This window comes from Syngnathus typhle, linkage group LG17 (genome assembly GCF_033458585.1).
Source record: "Syngnathus typhle isolate RoL2023-S1 ecotype Sweden linkage group LG17, RoL_Styp_1.0, whole genome shotgun sequence".
In the NCBI taxonomy this organism is placed as follows: Eukaryota; Metazoa; Chordata; class Actinopteri; order Syngnathiformes; family Syngnathidae; genus Syngnathus; species Syngnathus typhle.
The window spans coordinates 7,053,223-7,072,593 of record NC_083754.1 but is presented as its reverse complement, the minus strand read 5'-3'; the positions used below and the strand labels follow the sequence as shown (position 1 = coordinate 7,072,593).

General features: G+C 43.5%; 3 protein-coding genes across 19 annotated transcripts in view; 1 reads left to right on the top strand and 2 right to left on the bottom strand.

Annotated features, from left to right (window-relative positions):
• The window catches only part of zc3h7a (zinc finger CCCH-type containing 7A), a 48,037-nt gene extending 30,705 nt beyond the window's left edge, over positions 1 to 17,332 (bottom strand). For 3 of the 8 annotated variants that reach the window (XR_009718506.1, XR_009718503.1, XR_009718505.1), the window contains exon 1: positions 1,025 to 1,293. The gene's annotated coding sequence lies outside the window, so the exon portion shown is untranslated. Of the gene's footprint in view, positions 1 to 52; positions 103 to 1,024; positions 1,294 to 4,870; positions 4,927 to 10,334; positions 10,375 to 17,255 lie in introns of those variants that run through there. The other 5 variants (XR_009718502.1, XR_009718507.1, XR_009718501.1 and 2 more) reach the window with 4 other exon arrangements.
• Positions 1,432 to 4,889, bottom strand: zfand2a (zinc finger, AN1-type domain 2A). Of its 10 annotated transcripts, XM_061302733.1 has the most exons (11): positions 4,871 to 4,889; positions 3,903 to 4,036; positions 3,349 to 3,423; positions 3,179 to 3,273; positions 2,904 to 3,035; positions 2,664 to 2,815; positions 2,474 to 2,584; positions 2,265 to 2,340; positions 2,117 to 2,193; positions 1,943 to 2,027; positions 1,432 to 1,775 (listed from the first exon to the last, which is right to left on the bottom strand). In XM_061302733.1, the coding sequence occupies exons 3-11, from the start codon at positions 3,401 to 3,403 to the stop codon at positions 1,737 to 1,739; spliced, it is 822 nt and encodes a 273-aa protein (XP_061158717.1). In that variant the 5' UTR covers positions 3,404 to 3,423; positions 3,903 to 4,036; positions 4,871 to 4,889; the 3' UTR covers positions 1,432 to 1,736. The 10 variants fall into 10 exon arrangements, with proteins under 10 accessions (XP_061158717.1, XP_061158724.1, XP_061158723.1 ...); XM_061302740.1 differs by lacking the exon at positions 4,871 to 4,889 and having other exon boundaries at positions 2,904 to 3,054; positions 3,349 to 3,420; positions 3,903 to 4,118; XM_061302739.1 differs by lacking the exon at positions 4,871 to 4,889 and having other exon boundaries at positions 2,904 to 3,054; positions 3,903 to 4,115.
• uncx (UNC homeobox) lies at positions 8,071 to 10,519 on the top strand. The gene is made up of 3 exons (XM_061302745.1): positions 8,071 to 8,369; positions 8,623 to 8,798; positions 9,426 to 10,519. Exons 1-3 carry the CDS (start codon positions 8,102 to 8,104, stop codon positions 10,284 to 10,286), a joined length of 1,305 nt encoding a protein of 434 aa, XP_061158729.1. The 5' UTR covers positions 8,071 to 8,101; the 3' UTR covers positions 10,287 to 10,519.
• Positions 17,333 to 19,371: the final 2,039 nt, after the last annotated feature.

Genomic DNA, 19,371 nt, shown 5'->3' with positions numbered 1-19,371 from the left:
TGGTGATTGGGGGGGTGGGGGGTGGAGCAAGCCATATTAGATTCAAGAATACCTCCCGGAGTTGTTTTTATGAGGGTCTCCATGGTAACCGGCCATGGATTGCTGGGAAAAAGGAGACAATAAAACAAAAACGGATTGATTGCTGACGATTTCTCTGATGCTGTTCAAGACATTCAGGAGCCAAGCAAAAAGAGGGGAAAAAAATGGTAACGCTGCGGCCTCAGTGGAAGTTGTGCTAGCGCGCCGAGTTCCGCTCCCCTCGGAGCTAAAAGTCAAACATTAAGGAAATCAATTTGGATTCATGAAGGGGAGGGGGGCTTCACAATGATGAGATTTGTGCCTCCAATTCCAGTTTGGCTGTGTGAAGTGTCGCTCGCGTGCAAGCAGTCCAATAGCCGGCGTGACCAAACAAGACAATCGTTATCCTGAAGGCTCACATAATCATTTGCAGTCAATTTATTGGCCAAAAGCAGTTTTCCCCATTAGTCCAAGAGCACGCTTCATATTGTCTCATTTGCTGTACAGTACAAATCAATTGCACATTCATGCCCCGGGTTTATGTTCCGCCAAAGAATATCTCCCAACGGCCGCTACCACCGCGTATTAATCAGCGTCTCGGAGGAAATTAGGGAAGCATTTCAGGTAAAAGCTGAAAAGCGACATTAGCTGGGCTATTAGTTTCACAACCTGAATTGAGCTAAGGAATATATATATATTTGGAAAATAAATCTCACATCCACCCCCCCCATTCAATAACTTGAAAAGGCAAGAAGGAACCTTTTCCAAAGGACATGATTTACTTCTGACGCACTAGGGAGACATTTCGGGCCACTGACTAGAGAAAAAAATTCCGCAGTGACGGTACTAAAATTTGCAATATGCCTTTGATTTGATTCCATTGTTAATGCGGTTTTCACAGAGATTACTTTTTTTTTTTTTCCCATCTCATACAGATTAAGGCTGACCACAGCAAAGTCCAATGCCAGAATTTCACAGTGCAATCCAGATTTTAGAGTATCATTACCACAATGATGGCTTTGAGTCATCCATGCATTTCTCTCATCTTCCGTCAGAAGAGTTCAGTCGGATCATACATCCCTGGACAATGGAACGTGACTGTAGGCAGGTGCAGTTTTAGCTTCAAGTGTGCATTCAAAATGCATCACATGGAACCTGACAAGAGTCCACCAAGTAGTCAGGAATTTTGCACACAAAAGAAATTCACACAAAAATTAACGTTATAATTGACTCATTTAGGTTCCACACGATTCTAAATTGAGTTGAGCTGACTACTTTTTTGTGTTCAACCAAATACAGTCGTATAGACGCGTATCTGAAGGTCGGCTTTACTAAATGAATCTATACTGCCATCTGCTGTACATGCGTGGGATAGCCACTACACTGAGCAGGGGGAAAAAAACCCAGAATGGATAAGTGTTTGAAATAATTTAATAATTCTTCATAGACTGCAAAATAGCAGTTTGATGATCAGCATATATATATATATATATAAAATATGTACAGAGCAACTCATTGGCAAAAATGACAGAACCCGCTGGATGTGTGTGCTTAGTTTTTCAGCGTAGAAGGCGGCAAGCGAGTAACAGTTGATCATTTTGTTGAAAAATAAAAACAATCATTAATGCTGGATATTAAGGATCCAGTCTGTGAGGTTGCTGGTGGAACATTACCACAGTTTGGAAAGGGGAAAAAAAATGGAAAGCACCAATCTGAGCTTAAGAAAGGCTGCAGTTAGACTGTTTGGACTCTCGGCCCTGAAAGAAAAAAGAAAACAGATGCTTAGAATCAATTTCTCATGTCACACGTTTCCCCAAACGATTGCAAATTGTCATTCCACCCCGTGGAAAGAAGATAAGGTGCCATGTCGGCCGCATACCTATATGCTAGAACGTTAGTGCTGGCTAACTGTTCCGACCGGTACCTGTTGTCTCTGCTGCTGGCGCCTGTACTCTTCCTCGCTGGCGGCCAGTGCCTGAGCTAGCGCCAGATCCTCCTGCTCCTGCGGACTGAGGCACAAACACACTGAACATGTGCCCATTTGGATTCATTAACAAAATCCAAAACAAACTATCCTATAATGGAGTAACGTGCTCACCTGAGGGTAGCCTGTGTGGGAGGTCTGGACTCGGCCAATGACATCTCTAGAGCTCTTTGTAAGGCCTGCTCCTCAGTCTGAAACCAGGAAAGAATAAAATTATCACACGGCTCATAGAACGAAGGCCTTACAAAATCCCTTTGCGTACCATGCCCGCCTGAAAGGACGCCGACGGCTGCACCACATTGTGTGCCGATACAGAGGTCGGCATCGGTCTGCTTGTGCTGGAGGACAAAGAAGGAACAGCGTACTCAAATAAATCTAAGAGAGTGGCTCCCTCTAGTGGCAAAATAATTAAATGCAGAATGTAAACAATGGGAAAGCATCAATGCAATTGTATGTTTTGTTTTTCCTTACTTGCTACTGTGCCCTCTGCTGGGTGCACTGCCACCATTAGAAACTGATCTGGAGTGTCCTGGTGAGGACGAGGCAGAGGAGGAACTCTGAGCTCTCATGAAAGCGGCATGTCTACAACAAAATAGATGACGTGAAATTAGACGAGCAATGTTCGAAGCGCAACAAGGCATATTATGGCACAAGTACCAACCCGGCTTGGGACAGAGGTTTGCCGTCGCTCTTACAATCGTGGTCGAGCGGGTGCCGGTGTTTAAGACAGTAATTTAGATGACACTGGTCACATGTCACACGCATCATTTCCTTCTGCTTGCAGCCGCCTTTGGAGCACTTGTTGGTAAATATCTGCAAAGAGCAAGTTGAACAAGAACGTCACAGATTGGTTACAGCGAAGCGCATTTTAGTTTGAAGCTACACGGTGTCATGTGCTGACCTTTCTTTTCCGTTGCGCAGGGTCCGATTTACAATCCCGATCGATGTGCTCCCCAACTTTAATATCAGGCATCTCTCCTCTCTTGATGGGAATGGGGATGTTGCACAGTGGGCACACTGGGACCTGGACATCCTGTTTTTGAAGCAGACATCTTGACAAATGTGGACCAATCAATGTAGCACAAGTAAATTGCACGACATGAAATGAATATGCAGAAATTGATTTCAAATCAGAATTGGGTGCAGTGAAAAGCCAACAACACAACTCCGGCTTACCTTTTTGTAAGACGAAGTGCATTTGTGGTGTGCATAAGTGACGTGGTCCTTGCAGAAGATCTCTTGACAGGCATCGCATTTCATGGGAAGGAAGTCTAGCATGACAAAAGTATCCTTTTCATTTTCATGCTCATTTATGAGACATCTACAACTGGGCTGTGCTCACCTACCTAAACGCTTGCAGGTCTTCTCTGAACATTGCTCGCCTAAATCTGGAAACTCCATAGCTTTCAAAGAGGTCTCTGCTAAAGAAAAACAACAACAACTGTGATGATGCGAACACAGCAGCCCACCGGATGCTAGCTAGCTAGTAGCATTAGCCTTCGTTATGTCAAGTCATCGTTACTTTGCAAACATACAACAAACCTTTGCGTTCGCGATCACATTAAGACGCAAAGCCTGCGAGTTGTACACTACCTCCGATATAACACACATTGGAATTTCCGTCATGAAACAAGAGCGAACTAATTAAAGAAATCACATCGATTTAGACAGATACAACTCGCTAGCTGGCCCATGCTCACGCAAAAGATTAGCAACTAACTGGGTGAAGAAGTTACATAACCAATATCGACTTAAGTCTTTAGGGACTAATACGGGGTAATACAACGGATGCAGTTAAATCGCCCACCTAGCATTTCTATTTCACTAACACTTGTGCCCTCGCAGCTAGCAAGTGGCTAACAGCAATATTTACAACAGTAGAAGTGATGGTTTTACTCACCAGGTTGAACGTTGTCGTAGTCTTACAAACGTAGAATTACGGAGCAATCGTAAAATAACTCGTGTCACGTTCAAGGAGCTCCAAACGGCCAACTAACTCCTCTTGGGCCGCTCAACCGTGGATATTTGAGGTGTCTGTCAAAACAAGCCCCGCCTACTAAGCCTCGTCACGGTGACTTGGTGTACGCGTCATCCGCACTGACGTCATACTTAATGACCCAAAACGGCCTGGAAAGTTCGAGGCGATACTGGAGTTTGGTTTAGCGTCTAAAAAAAAAGGTTCTTTTGTGGACATACAGGAAACAAGATTTTACTGTTCACAATTGCCTCATATTTGATACACTGTGTGTGATGTTATTATGTAGAATCAATATTATGCATATATTATTGACCTACGTCATTTACACGGTTTGAAGTGTACCTAATTAAGTATCCGTACAATTACAACGGGTTGCATGTTTTGGACACTTTTTCAAGCGTCACCTGATTTAGCAGTCCTACCAGTCTAACACGGTCACTAAATAGCCGCTAGAGGGCGCAACAGCTCCACACCGAAAAGCTCCCTTGAGTAATGGATGCGTTTGTGGCAGGTGATGGGGTCAAGGAGGCTTAACAGTCTGCTCGAAGATCACTTTTAGAGCAGTCAGATGACATTTCGAAATGCACTGCTTGCTTGGATAGTCAATAAAAATGTCTGTAGTAGCTTTAGATTACGTACAAAAAACAAATGTGTGTGTGTGTGGGGGGGGGGGGGGTCTGAGCTCTTCTGTGTTATTTGGTGCAGATTTTCACAAGTCATTATTCTCTTGGGTTTAGGATATTTTGGTGCAGCGGCAGATGGCTGAGCGACCCAACACAATGGGCAACTTTCTCTCCAGTAATGTGAGACGCAACCTGGGACGGATGGCCAAGCCAACTTTCCGCTGTGTAAACTACATCTTTCATACTTGCGTGTGTGCTTATGCTTACCTTTTTGCCAATTCTTCCAAGACGTCGTGGGTTCAGGGTGACTTGATGCGGGAATACTAAAGGAGGGAAGAAGCAAACAAGAGTTTAGATCGCTTTTTAAATCACTTCAATAAAGTCGATTTCAGTGTCAAAGTTGGCCTTGTCCTCAACCAAATCACAAGTTCATAATGAAAAGGTGGCTCCAAATTTACCTCCATTTTATTTTTGAAATCTTTCAGCAGAATGCTTCTAAAGTTTAATCATAATAAAAAATAATTATTGTAAACAGAGTGCACCCTTCATCCAGTGCTGTAATTAACAATAGGCGAAGGAAGCAGGAGGAAGAAGAGAACAAGTAGGTGGGGGGGCACGAATGCAAATTATTCCGCACAAAGGCTCCTCGCAAATTGGCGTCACCATTTCTCAAATTATATCATTACTATATTTTGAAAATGTTAATCTGTTGAGCGGATTTCCCGGGGGAGTTGAGTAAATTAGTTCTATTTCCGAGGCTGCCCGCCTCTCCGCAGGAAAAGCAGAAGAAAAAAAAAAGAGGAGGGGGGGGAAGAGGCACGTCGGCGACAAGCACCTCTGATTTGCTGATTACAATTAGACTCCCCACTTTGGGCTCCTTCAAGCATTCATAATTTTCGGCATATTAAGCACGTTTTAGCAAAAGGTGATAAGTCACTTTTAATTGAAATGAAATGATTATTCTAATGGAAGTTTGGTTATTCTTATTATTATTATGAGGAGGAGGCACTAGTCAGGGCAGGCTTCATTTTTTAACATGAAGCGAAGAGAGAGAGAGAGAGAGAGAGAGAGAGAGAGAGAGGAAGATGAGTGCATGGAGGGGTGTGGGGGGGGGGATTTTGAAGGGCATTAGGGTGTCAGGATTGAATGAGGTAATTTGAAGGGAATTACTTTCTCTTCTATCAGAAATGAACTGAATTAAAAAGTCCAAATCAATCGCTTTCACTTCTCCATTCTACTTTGACAGCGGCACAATTACAGATAATTAGATGGGAGGAAACTTTTAATTGTGGGATTAGAGGCAGAGGCAGAGGGTTTGCAAGGATCAGGGAGAGAGAGAGAGACAGGGATGGGGAACATTTCCAAGCACGTCTTTTATTTTTTATTTTCTTGGGGGGGTTGTTGTCGCTTTGCTTCGAAATCGAATCAAAGGATTTGGGAGCTTAAAATGGCAACCAGCCTCTCTCTCCTGTTCTCGGTCTGGCTATTTTCTCGTACTGTTTAATTGCAACTGCATCTAGTTCATCCAAATCATCCCGCCAAAAAAAAAAAAAAGAATTAATTTAGATTTAATTCTATAATTATCACCAAATCAAATAATGTGCAACCTAATTTAGATGGTTAAAATTTAACGTGCGTGAAGTTAATTGAGTAATTAAACCCCCTAAACTGCTGCCTATTAATTTGCCCGCCTAATTAAAAATGAATTTGATGCCGTGCATCTTTGTTGGCAGTGGATGGGCATCCCGATAAGGCCTCAACTTGACTTTTTGAGTGCAGGTTGAACAGGTTAACTCCATTTACTGTTAAGCAGGCTTCATTGCAGCTCCAGATGTAATCGCATGGATCAAATTTCAACAACAAGCTGCTGGAAGAGCTTATAAGAGCAACAGAAAGTCGCTCGTATGGACGCAATATGCAGAAAAATTCACGTCGGCCAAGTCGGGGTTAATAAATGCTGCTAACTTTTAAGCAGAAATTACAAACTGCACCAAATTGAACTCCGAGCGGCCATTTATTCAAATTAACCTTTGAGCTTTCAAACAGCCATAGTGGAAAAAGCCCTAAATGGCGTCTAACATTTTGAGCACTTTTCTCATCAGCACTCATGAACTCATATTTATTTGGATCTATATTTAACTAACAATAAATGCAATAAGAGTATAAACCACCATGCAACCCCTAAAATTATTTTTCTGCATGTCTAGCTGCCAAAGAAAAGGCATTTGCTACAATGGGAGGAACAAAAAAAGGCAACAAGACAGCGAGGGCAGTGGCTCGCCTCAATGGGGCCCATGTTTGTCTTATCGAGTTAATTAAAGCAAAGAATCTGACAATGTCACCCGTGCACATGTAGAAAAGAAAAAGAACCAATGTCTCTGGGGACTGTCAAAAGATTTTTCTGCCCCCCCCCCCCTCATAAAAATATAAAGATGGACCACAAGCAATTAATATTATTATTTTGGGGCTTATATTACGAGATAATTCCTAAGGTCTTATACTGGTACTTAAAAAAAGACTTCAAAAAAAGGAGCTCATTTTCTAGGAGGTAATTCAAATGCATGTGGAGGCTTGTTTTTATGTGCAGGAAAGGGTCAAGTGCAGGAGCGGATTATTTCCTTCCCTCATAATAATATTAATTAAACAATTTGCATGCTAATAAGCTAACAATTATCGCGGCTTCTGTTGAGAGATTTGGGTTATTACAACATGCCAATCCCAGCGTCAAGGGTCACCGAGGAAGAGGAGTGGGTGGGTCTGTGGGGGGTCTCGGGGAGAGGGGGGGGGGGTGCAAAATTTCAATTCTGATTAAACACCTTGTGACACGTCCACACTTGGCAAGCTGAATGCATCACTTGAGGGAATAATGATGTTATTTAAATTGGGCAGCAAGAAGTCGTTTTTTCTAATTGATATGGAAATATTAAATATGGAGAAATAAATCAATAAACGATATAACGATAGCGGATTTGTATGTGCTCTGCATATAAAAAAATATGTCAAACAAAGTAAAGGTGTCTGGTGGTGGTGATGGGAAGGGGGGGGGGGGGCGCCTCGTTGCGCTAAGCTACCCGTTTGCCTGCTCCCTTCTCCGGGATGCAAGCAGCCCTTCCTCCCGGTGGGTCCCCGGTGTAAGCTGCAAGGTAGTTCTTATCAAAGCCCTCTTGTCTTGTTGTGACAGCTCTGATATTGTTTATTGAGGTGGATGTCAGCCTTAATTAGCAATCGATACGGGAGGGGGTGAGAACGGTGTGGGGGAGACGCGCTTGTGACGTCACTGGCCATTACCGCCTCTCATTGGGTCTCGGATTCCCTACAAACCAGGGCTAATTATCGGGGTGGTTTCATGTGGATAAAGTGGAGCTCATCTCCGCCTTGCACACATCATGCCCCCGCCTCGTCCGCCACATTTGCTTTTGCGTGCTTTTTAAACTTTAGAAAAAAAGCATAACAATCCCACCCCTATATATCACCGGCCCCCCAGCAGACGCCCGCGGGATGATGGACAGCCGAATATTGGAGCCGCCTCACGCCCAGTTCGGAGGCTCCCTCGGCGGCGGCATGGTGGGCTTCCCGTACCACCTGAGCCACCACCACGTCTACGAGCTGGCCACGGGCCATCAAATCCAGTCAGCCGCTGCCGCCGTCCCTTTTTCCATAGACGGATTACTCAATGGGTCGTGCGCGGCGTCCGTGGGCGGCTCCGGCGGGCTCTTGGCGTCTGGTTGCGGGATGAACGGAGACAATCAACCGTACAAACTAACAGGTAGGAGCGCCTCCGTGCTTGCGCGCTTGTTGGGAAATGAGCAATTATCACGCATGACGAGCACAACGAGAATGATTTGCCTTCTATGCATGCCTTTGGCGTAAAAACATGACGCAAAAAATGACACTCTAAATGCAAAAAAAAAAATATTGTAAACAAGGAGGCAGACATGTGGCCGTATCCAAGCAGATGTTTTGCAAAATTCACGCGGAAAAAAAAATCCTACTGCATGTTTGTGTGCTTGTGCTGGCAGACTCGGGAGACCTGGACAAGGAGAGCCCAGGCTGCAAGAGACGAAGAACGCGCACAAATTTCACCGGCTGGCAGCTGGAAGAGCTGGAGAAGGCGTTTAACGAGAGCCATTACCCAGACGTGTTCATGAGGGAGGCTCTGGCCCTCAGACTGGACCTCATTGAGTCCAGGGTGCAGGTAGAGTTTTTTAGAAACCGGTTTTCTGGGCTGCAGATTACGATGCAAGTTTGTAGTCATGTTAAAAAAGGATCAAAATGTCTAGTGCTACAGTTCAGAATTTTATATACATTTTTAAAAATAATGTGCATTTTTCTGCATAATCGGGCCACCTAAAAAGTGTTATTAATAGTTAATAGTAGTTTAAAATTGTGCTTACAGGCCCCTTTTGGTTTTTAAAAACATGTGTTATTAAAGAAAAACTCTTGCTATTGCTGAAGTGTAACTAATTTTGTATTTTATATATATATATACAAAAAATATATGTATATATGTATATTACAATAATTAATAGTTGCTAATAATTTAAATAATGTGTTATGGCCTTTTACACACAGACAGTTTGTTGTCTTGATATTTATTTGGAAAAAATAATTTATACCTGACATTATATCAGCTCCTCTGTTATTGTCGTGTGTGCACAGATTGGCCAATTAAAAGTCCAATTAAGGACCCGAGCATGTGACAGCAAGAGCAGATAGTTAATTAAAACATTGTCGAGTTTAATTGATTTGTTTTGGGGGGAAATGAATTTATAAAAAAAAAAAAAAAAAAAAAAACGCTTTGTCTCGCTTTACATGCATGCAGGTGTGGTTCCAGAACCGCCGAGCAAAGTGGAGGAAGAAAGAGAACACCAAGAAGGGTCCGGGCCGACCCGCGCACAACGCACACCCGACAACCTGCAGCGGCGAGCCCATGGACCCGGAAGAGATCGCTCGGCGAGAACTGGATCGCCTGGAAAAGAAGAAACGGAAGCAGGAGCGCCGCCTGCTCAAGGCCCAGAACAAGCATTTGCACGGGGATCTATTTCACACGCCGGGATCGGACAGTGACAGCGGCTTGTCTCACGTCACTGACAGCGACCACGGAAGCGGTCAGCGCTTGGACCTCACCAAGCCTCTGTGCGACCAGCCGCCTCACTCGCTGCACGCGCCGAGCCAAAACCAAAGACACATGGACCAGGACGCTGGCGGCTCCGAGCTCGATTCGAGCGACAGCAGCCACCGATCGAGCCTGTGCTGCGGGACCAACCGAAACTCCGGCTTGCAGAAACTCAACCCGTTCAGCGTGGAAAGCCTCCTATCGGACTCCAGACCCAGGCGCAACTCCGCGCCCTTGCCCGCCTCTCGCCCCCTCATTGGCAAAGGACACTTTCTGCTCTACCCCATCACGCAGCCCCTCGGATTCATCGTCCCCCAGACGGCCTTAAAAAACCCTTCGAACCCCGACAGCGGTTCCGAAGAACATCAGGCGGCCGGCATCCACGAGCGCGCAGCCTCTTCCGGGTGCAGGAGCGTCTCCCCGGGCGCCGCGGAAAGAGACCGGGCGGGGTCGGGGTCCAGCAGCCCTGGGACTTTGGGCCATGAACACGGCGCACAATGCGGGAAGGATCATTTAGAGGAAAGTCAAGAAGAATCTCCACCGAACTGTCACGAAAAAACGGAATAAACTCAAGAGGGTAACGAACACCTTAAAATTTAAGGCCAAAGCTCTTACTGTGCCACGTTAGGTTCTCCTCTCCCTTTGAGTGGGAGTGTCTAGATATCATTTTAAACGTGTCAGAAAAAGCAACAACAAAACCCTCAAGAGCTGTTTAAAAAAAAAAAAGAAAAAAAAAGACTATACTATTTATTTACATATGTGAGGCTTTTTTTCTTAAATAAATCTATTGTATACAATCACTCCGAAAGCGTGTACGACCTTAAATAGCGGTAACAAGACTTCCGGGTAGGGGGCAGCCAATCACATGAGCGTTTTTCTTTGAGGAGATTTTCACAGGTTTCAAGTTTCTTCGAGACTTCACACTTATTTTTTTTTTTTAAGAGAGAGAGCTAATGCAAAGCACTGTGTAAAAAAAAAAAAAAAAAAAAAAACACGTATTTTGCCTTGGGGTTGTAATGGACTTTGGATGTTTGTTTTTAAATGAAGACAATACTTTTGGGTGGAGTTAGCCAATCATGTGTGAGCTGGGGGGGCACAGTATATATATTTCTAATATTAAATAGCTACAAGGAGACTTCTATAAGAAAAGCAAATCACATGAGTGCTTTTTCCTTTCTGGGGTAGGATAACCTCGTGTTGTGGGCCTATTTGGAGGTAGGGTCAGCTAATCATGTGACAGCTTTTTTGGCTGTTTTTATTTTCATGGGGGGGGGGGGGGTCTCGTGTTATATTTCTGTATATTAAAGGTAACAACAAGACTTCTTAGTAGGGCCAGTCAATAATGTACGATTTTCTTCTTCTGGGGAGAAACGCAAGTTGTATTTCATATATTGCCTTAACAAATATATTCATCTATAACACACACACACACAGGCACACGTATATCCACACATGCACACACTCCAAAAGATGAAATGAGGTTAGGAGCCTGAGGCAAAAGGGAGCCGCTGCACTCCTGCAGAGTTTTGATATGAAAGTAATTATTTTCCCGGTGGCTACTTTGCGGGGGGAATACGGTTTATTTTAGCTCAAAAAAAAGAGAAGGGGGGGATGGTGGTGCGGAGGTGAGGGTGGAGGGGTAGGCTAATACATTACCGATTTGTGGCGATATGGAATCACATAAACTTCCAGGAATAATAGAATTAGCATGAAAAGGCCCGGGTGTCAAATTGAAATAGGAAAATAATAGCCTCGGCAGCTGCGTGCATGTGTGCATTATTGGATCGTGGGGAGGCATTTTCATGAGCTCTCATGCTCACTCCGTGTGTGTGCGTGTGTGTGTGTGTGTGCCAGGAGGGGGGCCCTTGTGGACAAAAAGGGGGGGGGGGGTGCACATGAAGATAGATGTTCGATGATATCCGCTCATTGTTGTGTCGCCTTCACGTCCATGTCGGGCTCTTATCAGCCTATTGATCACAGCCGGGCTGTAATGTGCCGGCCCGGGCCGAACGTGCCTATTTACAATAGCACAACACATTTGTTCTAATGGGCAAGGCGCTCCCCGGGGATGCCAAGCGGGATCTGGGACATCTGCTACATGCCCCCCCCCCACGCTCCAAGGCCGCCCCCTGCTCGCTTCCTTTGCCAATATTGCACAATATCATGTCCAAGACATGTGGAAGCCGTGTTTTTATTTTTAATAATAATCCAGCACAAAATAGCCAAGTCGGCTTTATGTACATGGACCTTTTGCTGCTTTATTTGCAAATAGGAGAAATAATGAAAGTGCTGAGGCTTTAAGTCATGGCAGGCATATAAAAACATATTTACATAAATTGACACCCTTGCAGCTGTTTGCGCAGGGACTTATTAGGGAGAACATGTGGGGGATTATATGCAGCTTGCCTGCTGCTTATTATGATTTTATTAGCATCATTGGCAATTTATAATGTAATGTCTGAATATGAAGGTGATTATTTTAGGTGCGATTAAAAATGATCAGTTTTGATTGACACGCTCAGTAAAATAAAAATAGTCATTATTGTTTGTTTGCAGGTGTTAACAGCTAAAATACGGAAGCAAATTATTTTGCTTATCGTAAATGGGCACGTTTATTCTCCGTAGCAAGATAGAACTTTGTAAAATTCATACCCGTGTCAATCAAACGTTTGAAGGCTATTTTATTTTAAATTTATGTTGAGCAGGTGTCTTATGAAAATCACAAAGACGAGAGGAAAAAAGTGCATTTTTCTTTCTATATTTTTCCTCGCGGCTCCAATTTGCACTCGAATTGAATGTGTATCTGTATTTTATTTATTTTTCCATGCACGCTGCCCTCCGAGGCTATGTGGGACGTGTGCCCAGTTCATCTATAATTCATTAGCAGGCTGAATAGGAGTATCGCTGGCTGCACATTGGTGGCCTTAAGGTGAAATTAGCGATTTGCTTAAGTAGTTAAGCTTTTTCTCGCCCGAGAGCGGCACGCCTGCAATGCTTCAAGAGAACCATCAATCGATGGGGTTGTGCAAAAGAAAAGGAAAAAAAAAAAAAGAAGGAGCGGTGTGTCGCCCATGAATCACACTTTATGAATTCAATTTGGGCCCCCGTATAGCCGCAGAAATTTTCAATTTGAACGCCGGGATCATTATGGGGGGAAGAGTGTAAATTGTTTTTGCTCTATTATGCATCGCCGACGCCGTCGTTTTTCTCTCTAATTACGTGGAGGTGTCAGGTCGACCTGTCACGCGGGCGCTGATTTTCAATTTAACTGATCATCGTGCATCCAGACGCACTTGATAAATATGCCATGTCTACCGGCAAGCCTGGAATGCCAAGAGGGCAGGTGTGAGGAGAGGAGGAAGGGGGGGCGGGTGAGGGGAGGCGAGGGAGGGGTGAGGGGCAAATCGGCAAAGTAATATTGGGCGGGATGTATGCGGCAATAAGTGCAGATCAGGCAGCTAATTTAGCACCTCCTGCTTTTTTTTGGTACCATTTCCATTTCTCATTTCGAACTCTCAGAGGAGCAGGAGAGGTAGGTGCCCAGAGGCGGGAAGTAAGCTGCATGGCCGTGCACTATCATGTAGGGGGGTGGGGGGTGTCCAAGAGAGAGGAGGGGGGGGGGGGGGTTACACACACGCAGCAAACCCCCCCGGCCCCTCACATTTGCCGGCATATAGGATATCGGGATTAATTAAGGCTAATGGACTTTGTGTTAGTTTTATTTAATGGGGACAAATTAATTAAGGCCGTTTGGATGTGTCGTTTGGCACGCCTGCCCAATAGTAAAAAAAAATGACAACATTTGCCGTAATCAATATCATAAAATCGTACACACATGAAAGCTCGCTTGCCTCCCCAAAAAAATCAAATGCTACTTGACATTTGGCTTCCACTGCTGCAACTTCAGTCACAACCTTCCTCCCCCTCCCTTCTTTTCCCCCCCCTCTTTCTTTTTAGGATTATTTCACACTCCTTCTCATTAATGCGCCGGTGGATTTAATCATGCTTATCTTTCAGGCGCATACCTAGGATAAGCCTCAAATTAACCATCTGCACTGATGATTTTTTGCAGAAAATCATGGAAAAAGACAAAATGGATGTGTGGCATTTGCAAATACAACCTCAATGAAGATAAATTATAGACAGCCTATTCAGATTTTTTATTTTTGTTCCCCCAAATTAAAAAAAATCTCAAATTTCACTTAACATGAGTGTCAAGATTTACTGAAAAATGGTAAAACATCCACTATTTTAAGAAATCATCTTGACGGCAAAAGTGAGCCGCAGTGTAATCATATAAATTTCATTTGCCATGAATAACATCCGGCGAGCACATACGAAGCAAATAATATTCTCATCTAAATGATCCATACCAATTGAAAGTAAATATTGTGGTTTTACACATAAATAGCTTTTTTTAGGGGGGGATGGGAGTTGAACATGCTGTGGCTGATGGGGTGAGGGTTGGGAGTGCGACTTTCAAATAAACATTAAGCTTTCGGAAGTCATTTGAAATTTTTGAAATAAAGCAAACATCAAGAGGACGGAATTCTTGAATAACTTTAAATTGAGGAGTCCATGTATGTGGGGAAAATGGCCATATTTGAGTGGATGACAACTGAAAAGCGTGTGTGGAGAAAAAAGGGGAGGGGAGGTGAGGGAGCGAGGGGGCGGGCTTTAAGAGTTGACAGTTTTGCACGGCGAACGAACGGCGAGTTACACTCCTGTTGTGATTGCTCTGCGTGTTCTCCCCTCGCTCGTCTTCCAGCTGGCGGCCTGACAGAGCTCGAGAGGCGACGAGACACAAACACAAACAAAAGTAGCGGGCGTACATACACGTCAAAACATAATACACTCAAATCATTCTGCAGCCATAAAACTGGATTTTTAAATTTTTTTTAGAAAAACTGCAACATTGCTAAATAATAAAAAAAAAAGCTACAATACCCACAATGCAGTTTAATTGGGAAGATTTTCGGAGGCCTTAATGGAGCTAAAAAAAAATTCAAACGCAATAACAATGTCGCTGTTAACTGACCAGCTCGTTATTATCTTTGCATTGACTCACATGAGCCTGTGTATAGAATCCTACATATATAGATGAAGCGCATATCTGCAGCAATTAGCCCCTTTTCTCGTGTTTGCCATTAGGAAATCTGTGCTTTGTAATTGACTTCAGTTTATTTATCGGCTCGGACCTTCACCGTAAATGGAGTCAATTAAAAGCCACTCTTTTTTTTTCTGATGAAAATCAAAGCGTCAAAGCCTGTTATGAAAAGACGATTAGTCTAAACAGAGACATTTCCTGCTACAGCGGCCCTTTAGTGGCCGATAAAATGATCAGGAGAACCTTCTGCCCCAAAATGGAGTTTTTTAAAAACTCTGCTTTACAGCATGGAGGAAGTAGAGAACCGACAACTACTATGTCTCACTTCCATTTACTCTAAAAGGAGGACAAATTCGCACAAGCGATCTCCAAGTCCCAGTTTGGGATGTAAGCTATTGGTTTCTTTTTTTCATCCGATCAATGCGAATCACCAAGTTTGCCGGAGTCGCACGCAACGAACCCCGGAGAACATCCTGAGGTGCAGCCTTGAAAGCTTTGTGAGAATCAAACTGTCGTTTGGTCAATAGCGAAAAGGAATAGGGGGAGCATCAAGCGATGTGTCTGATCCGAGCGACGATGGCGTCCGTGTGGGCCTCGGGCAGCCGGCGGGTTGTCTCGAATATCGATAAGCGTGTACAGCGCCATCACAGTGGGGTTAAATCAGTGGGACAAATGTGGAAGTTTGACTTCACACCTGGATGCAAACCAAATCCAGCAAGCTTTACTCTCTATCAACTTTAGGTAAATATGTGAAATGGTGATTTTCATAAAAGGTAACACCCAACCAATTAGTTGACTAGTCAATGACATACAGAGGATTTTTGTCTGGCAAACATTGTGACAGTTTTTATAAGTCTGTGCAGGCCCAAAAATATTCATTGAATAATTTACTTGAGGATTATTATTGAAATACTCACATCTTACAACATAAGACACATAATCACATTTAAATACCCCCACCAAAAAAATATATATATACAAAAAGAAATTTGTCGATTTTTGCCGATTTTTCTCCCTGTCAAAGTGAAATAATACAGTTAAACAGTCATTTCTGGCTGCAAATTTTACCTTTATCTATTACATGCATTTAAGGACCAAAAATATCTGGCAGTTATTTTTGAAAGGAATCGGCCCATTAATCGTTTATTGCAATCTTATTCAGTCAAATATCGCAAATGGCGTTAGCCTCAAAACACCCATATCAGTCACCCGAGTTAAGATTGAAAGTCTTCCTTGGAAATGTCTGTGCAGACGGCATCCGTGATTGAGTGGGAGCATATAAGCCATTTAGCGAAACACACCCGCGCGCTCGATCCTGGCGCCGTGTAAATGTTGTCATCGGCGGCTTAGCGCTCGCTGGTGATTTGTATGAAAGAGACGAGTCTTTCCCTTTTGCCGACTTCCCGGGCAATCTTTGCCCCGGAGGTTAATAAAGCGTGAAGTGTGAAAAACTTGCCGAGATGGGATGAGTTAAACACCAGCTTCAAACCTTCGTGCGCTACTGTCTACATTTATTTGTGTGCGTTTTGCTCTTTTAGAAGAAGACTTAAATCCGTCGGACATCTGCCGCCACCGGCGGCGGCGGCGGCGACCACGTGAATGCAGAGTGTGACGAGAGTCCCATTTGTTTTACTATTTTACAGTAAAAAAAATATGACTGTGAAATTACAGCTAGTTTCGTAAGTCGCTGCCACCACGGCAAACACGTAAAAAAAAATTGCTGTTATAGTTCCTTCGATGGAGAATTTCATCTGGCCTTCCTTTTAAACAATAAAAGTTTTCCAAGTAAGTTTTTTTTTTCATAATTCTGATACAAAAACTTTGATTGACAGAAGCTTTGCAGTGAGTCAGTGCAGTTCACACTTTGACCTCCATCATGGATACAGCGCACACCTAAAGGAGAAACCTGACTTCCAGACATTTTTGGCCGCAATTAAAAACGCCCTGACAAGAGCGGCAAGGCGAGAGGGAGTCCGAGACGTTCACAATTAAAGCGCTACTGCAAACCTTCGGAACACCGTGGAGGCCGAGACCTCACATCGCGCTATTACATGCACATTATTTAATCCCCCAGCTCTGCCTGCTAACTACTGACATGTACACGCTCTGTCATGAAGCTCTGGGACAGGAGCAGATATTCCACTCCGGGCGCACTTTTTCCTTTAATGGCCTTTCGGGGGCAGGGTGTTCAAGTGGGCCTGAAAATATAAATAAATAAGTAGTTGAAAATGTTTAATGACTTAGGAATTTGACAGTGGCCCAACAGAGTGGCCCACGCCGCCCCCTGCCCGCCTTTTATGTTCAACCCTGTGACGCAAGTTGGGGGGTGAAAAAAACAACAACACAAACCCTGCCTCGGTCTCGAGCCTATTCTGCCGAGGCAGCAAGCAAATGAAAGGTGATAACGGGACACAATCGATGGCGCTTACCTCTCGGAGGTGTGAGCACATCCATCAGCTGCGGCGAGGACGACCCTGGAGCCCAAAGCTTTATCGACGGCGTGAGGGGGAACCTGCGGAGAGAACATTTTAACACATGCAAGGTTTATTTAGCTGCTATTGACCAGGCACTGGAACTTTCCAAGTAAAGAATTACTTGGATGTAAACATTTGCTTAAACAAACAAAAAAAAAAAGCTACTTTGGAGAAATCCATACATCCACTTTGCCTGTCTTCCTCAAGCATAATGTTGATATACTAAAAGAATAACTTGGACGTGAAACACTTGATTAAACAAAAAAAAAATCTACTTTGGAGAAATACATACATCCGTCTTAATGTTAATATACTAACCAAGTTTTACATGTAATATAAAACATACAAGTAGAAATACTATTAGCATAATGAAGAATTAGTCTGCTAGCTTAATGCTAATACAGAAATACATATCAGAAACAGGTATTTGAACATAAAATGTGCAGCAACACAATTAGACATTCACGTAGTCATATATTTATTCTCTCAATCATTTCGATGGGCAAAGATGATTTTTGATACAAGCGAACTATGCTAGGCGTGTGGATTCCCCCGCGGGATTGCTATGCTACGTTGCGATGCACGCAGTCTGCGCAGTGATTAAATCTTTGTCTGCGTTTGAGGTAAATAGACGTCAGTCAATCTCATAATTGACTTGTATTAGCATGTTATTCTGGAAACACCTCCATTAACATGTTAATTAGCATAGCGGGTTCAGACACCAATTAAGGGTTAAGACTTTATTTATGAATTAGCATAAATTTGCACAACGTCTGGTTTGAAGTAGTTCCACGTGGGACGAGCAATTGAGAATTTCATAGAGAGCACTATTTCCAATAAATACGTGTTTGTGCCTCGACGGGTGTGATTTCCAATTAGAGAGAATCCCGATTTCAATAAATGACCACGCCGACAAAAGCCCGCTCGCTTGCACATCTTGAAAGCGCCTCTGCAAATTAATGAACGGAACACGAGAGGAGGAAATGATTCCTCCTGAGTTCTCTTGGGCAGATAATGATTCTCATCTTTATCAGCGGTTCATCTTCTAAGGTCAAGTGAAAGTGAAAGGGATGCAAACCCCCCAGTGTTTCCAATTAAGATGAGAGAAAGAGAAGAGAGCAAGGGAGGGGGGGGGGGTGGGGGGCGAAATAGCGGCGAGCTGCATTTTACACAGCCGTTTCCTGGCCCCTGAAGTATCCGCAGGCGATAGAAAACAAGACGATTAAATTATGACACCTATGAGTCATAATAGACTCACCGGCGGAAGTGAGATGAATGCCGTCAAACACATTAGCACCTTTGTACATTTTGCTTTGCGGCTAAAGACTGAAACTGGATTGATAAAAATGTTGAAATTAAGAAGGGGGAACCTGCGCACGGTGATTAATTTTGGCATTACTCGAGCGCAGCCATCATTTGGGTTTAATAAATAGATGCAACAATAATTTGCTCATTGTAATCACTAATTCTTTTTACCTTATTGTTCACAAGGATTTATTTGATAAAATGATGTGTCTCTGATATTACTCTGCCCATTCAAGAAATATTCATGTCAGTAACATTACCAACAATTCGTCTTTCTTCAGTGGTTGCACAAAAAACATTCACACTATGGCTCTTTAAATAAATTAGACTTGACTTCTGTTTCATATATTTTTAATATAATGACAATATTTGTAGTTGCCAAGTGTCCACCCTGTCATGGTGAAATATCAATTGTCAAAACATTTCAGCCATTTTCACTGACAAAAACAACTTCATTGCTACATTTCTTAATTTTGGGTTAATCCAAGGTTGGCCTAAAGATTGAGTACTGTACACCGCTTTGCTTCTCATGGTGGAAGATATATAGGAAGAAGCACACTTCCTTCAAACATGCTGCGTCCGGTAATGAATTGGGTGGCAAGCAAAGAGGCTTACAAGGTTTTACAAGCTGGGGTGTGACTTTGAATTTCTGCCTCCTGACAACATGTCAGACTGGACACCCCCCCCATCAATAGCCTGTTGTCATATAACAGTAGAGTAGCACCTCCACCTCGGGGTCCCTGCTAAGAAGCCTCACAAGAGCGTC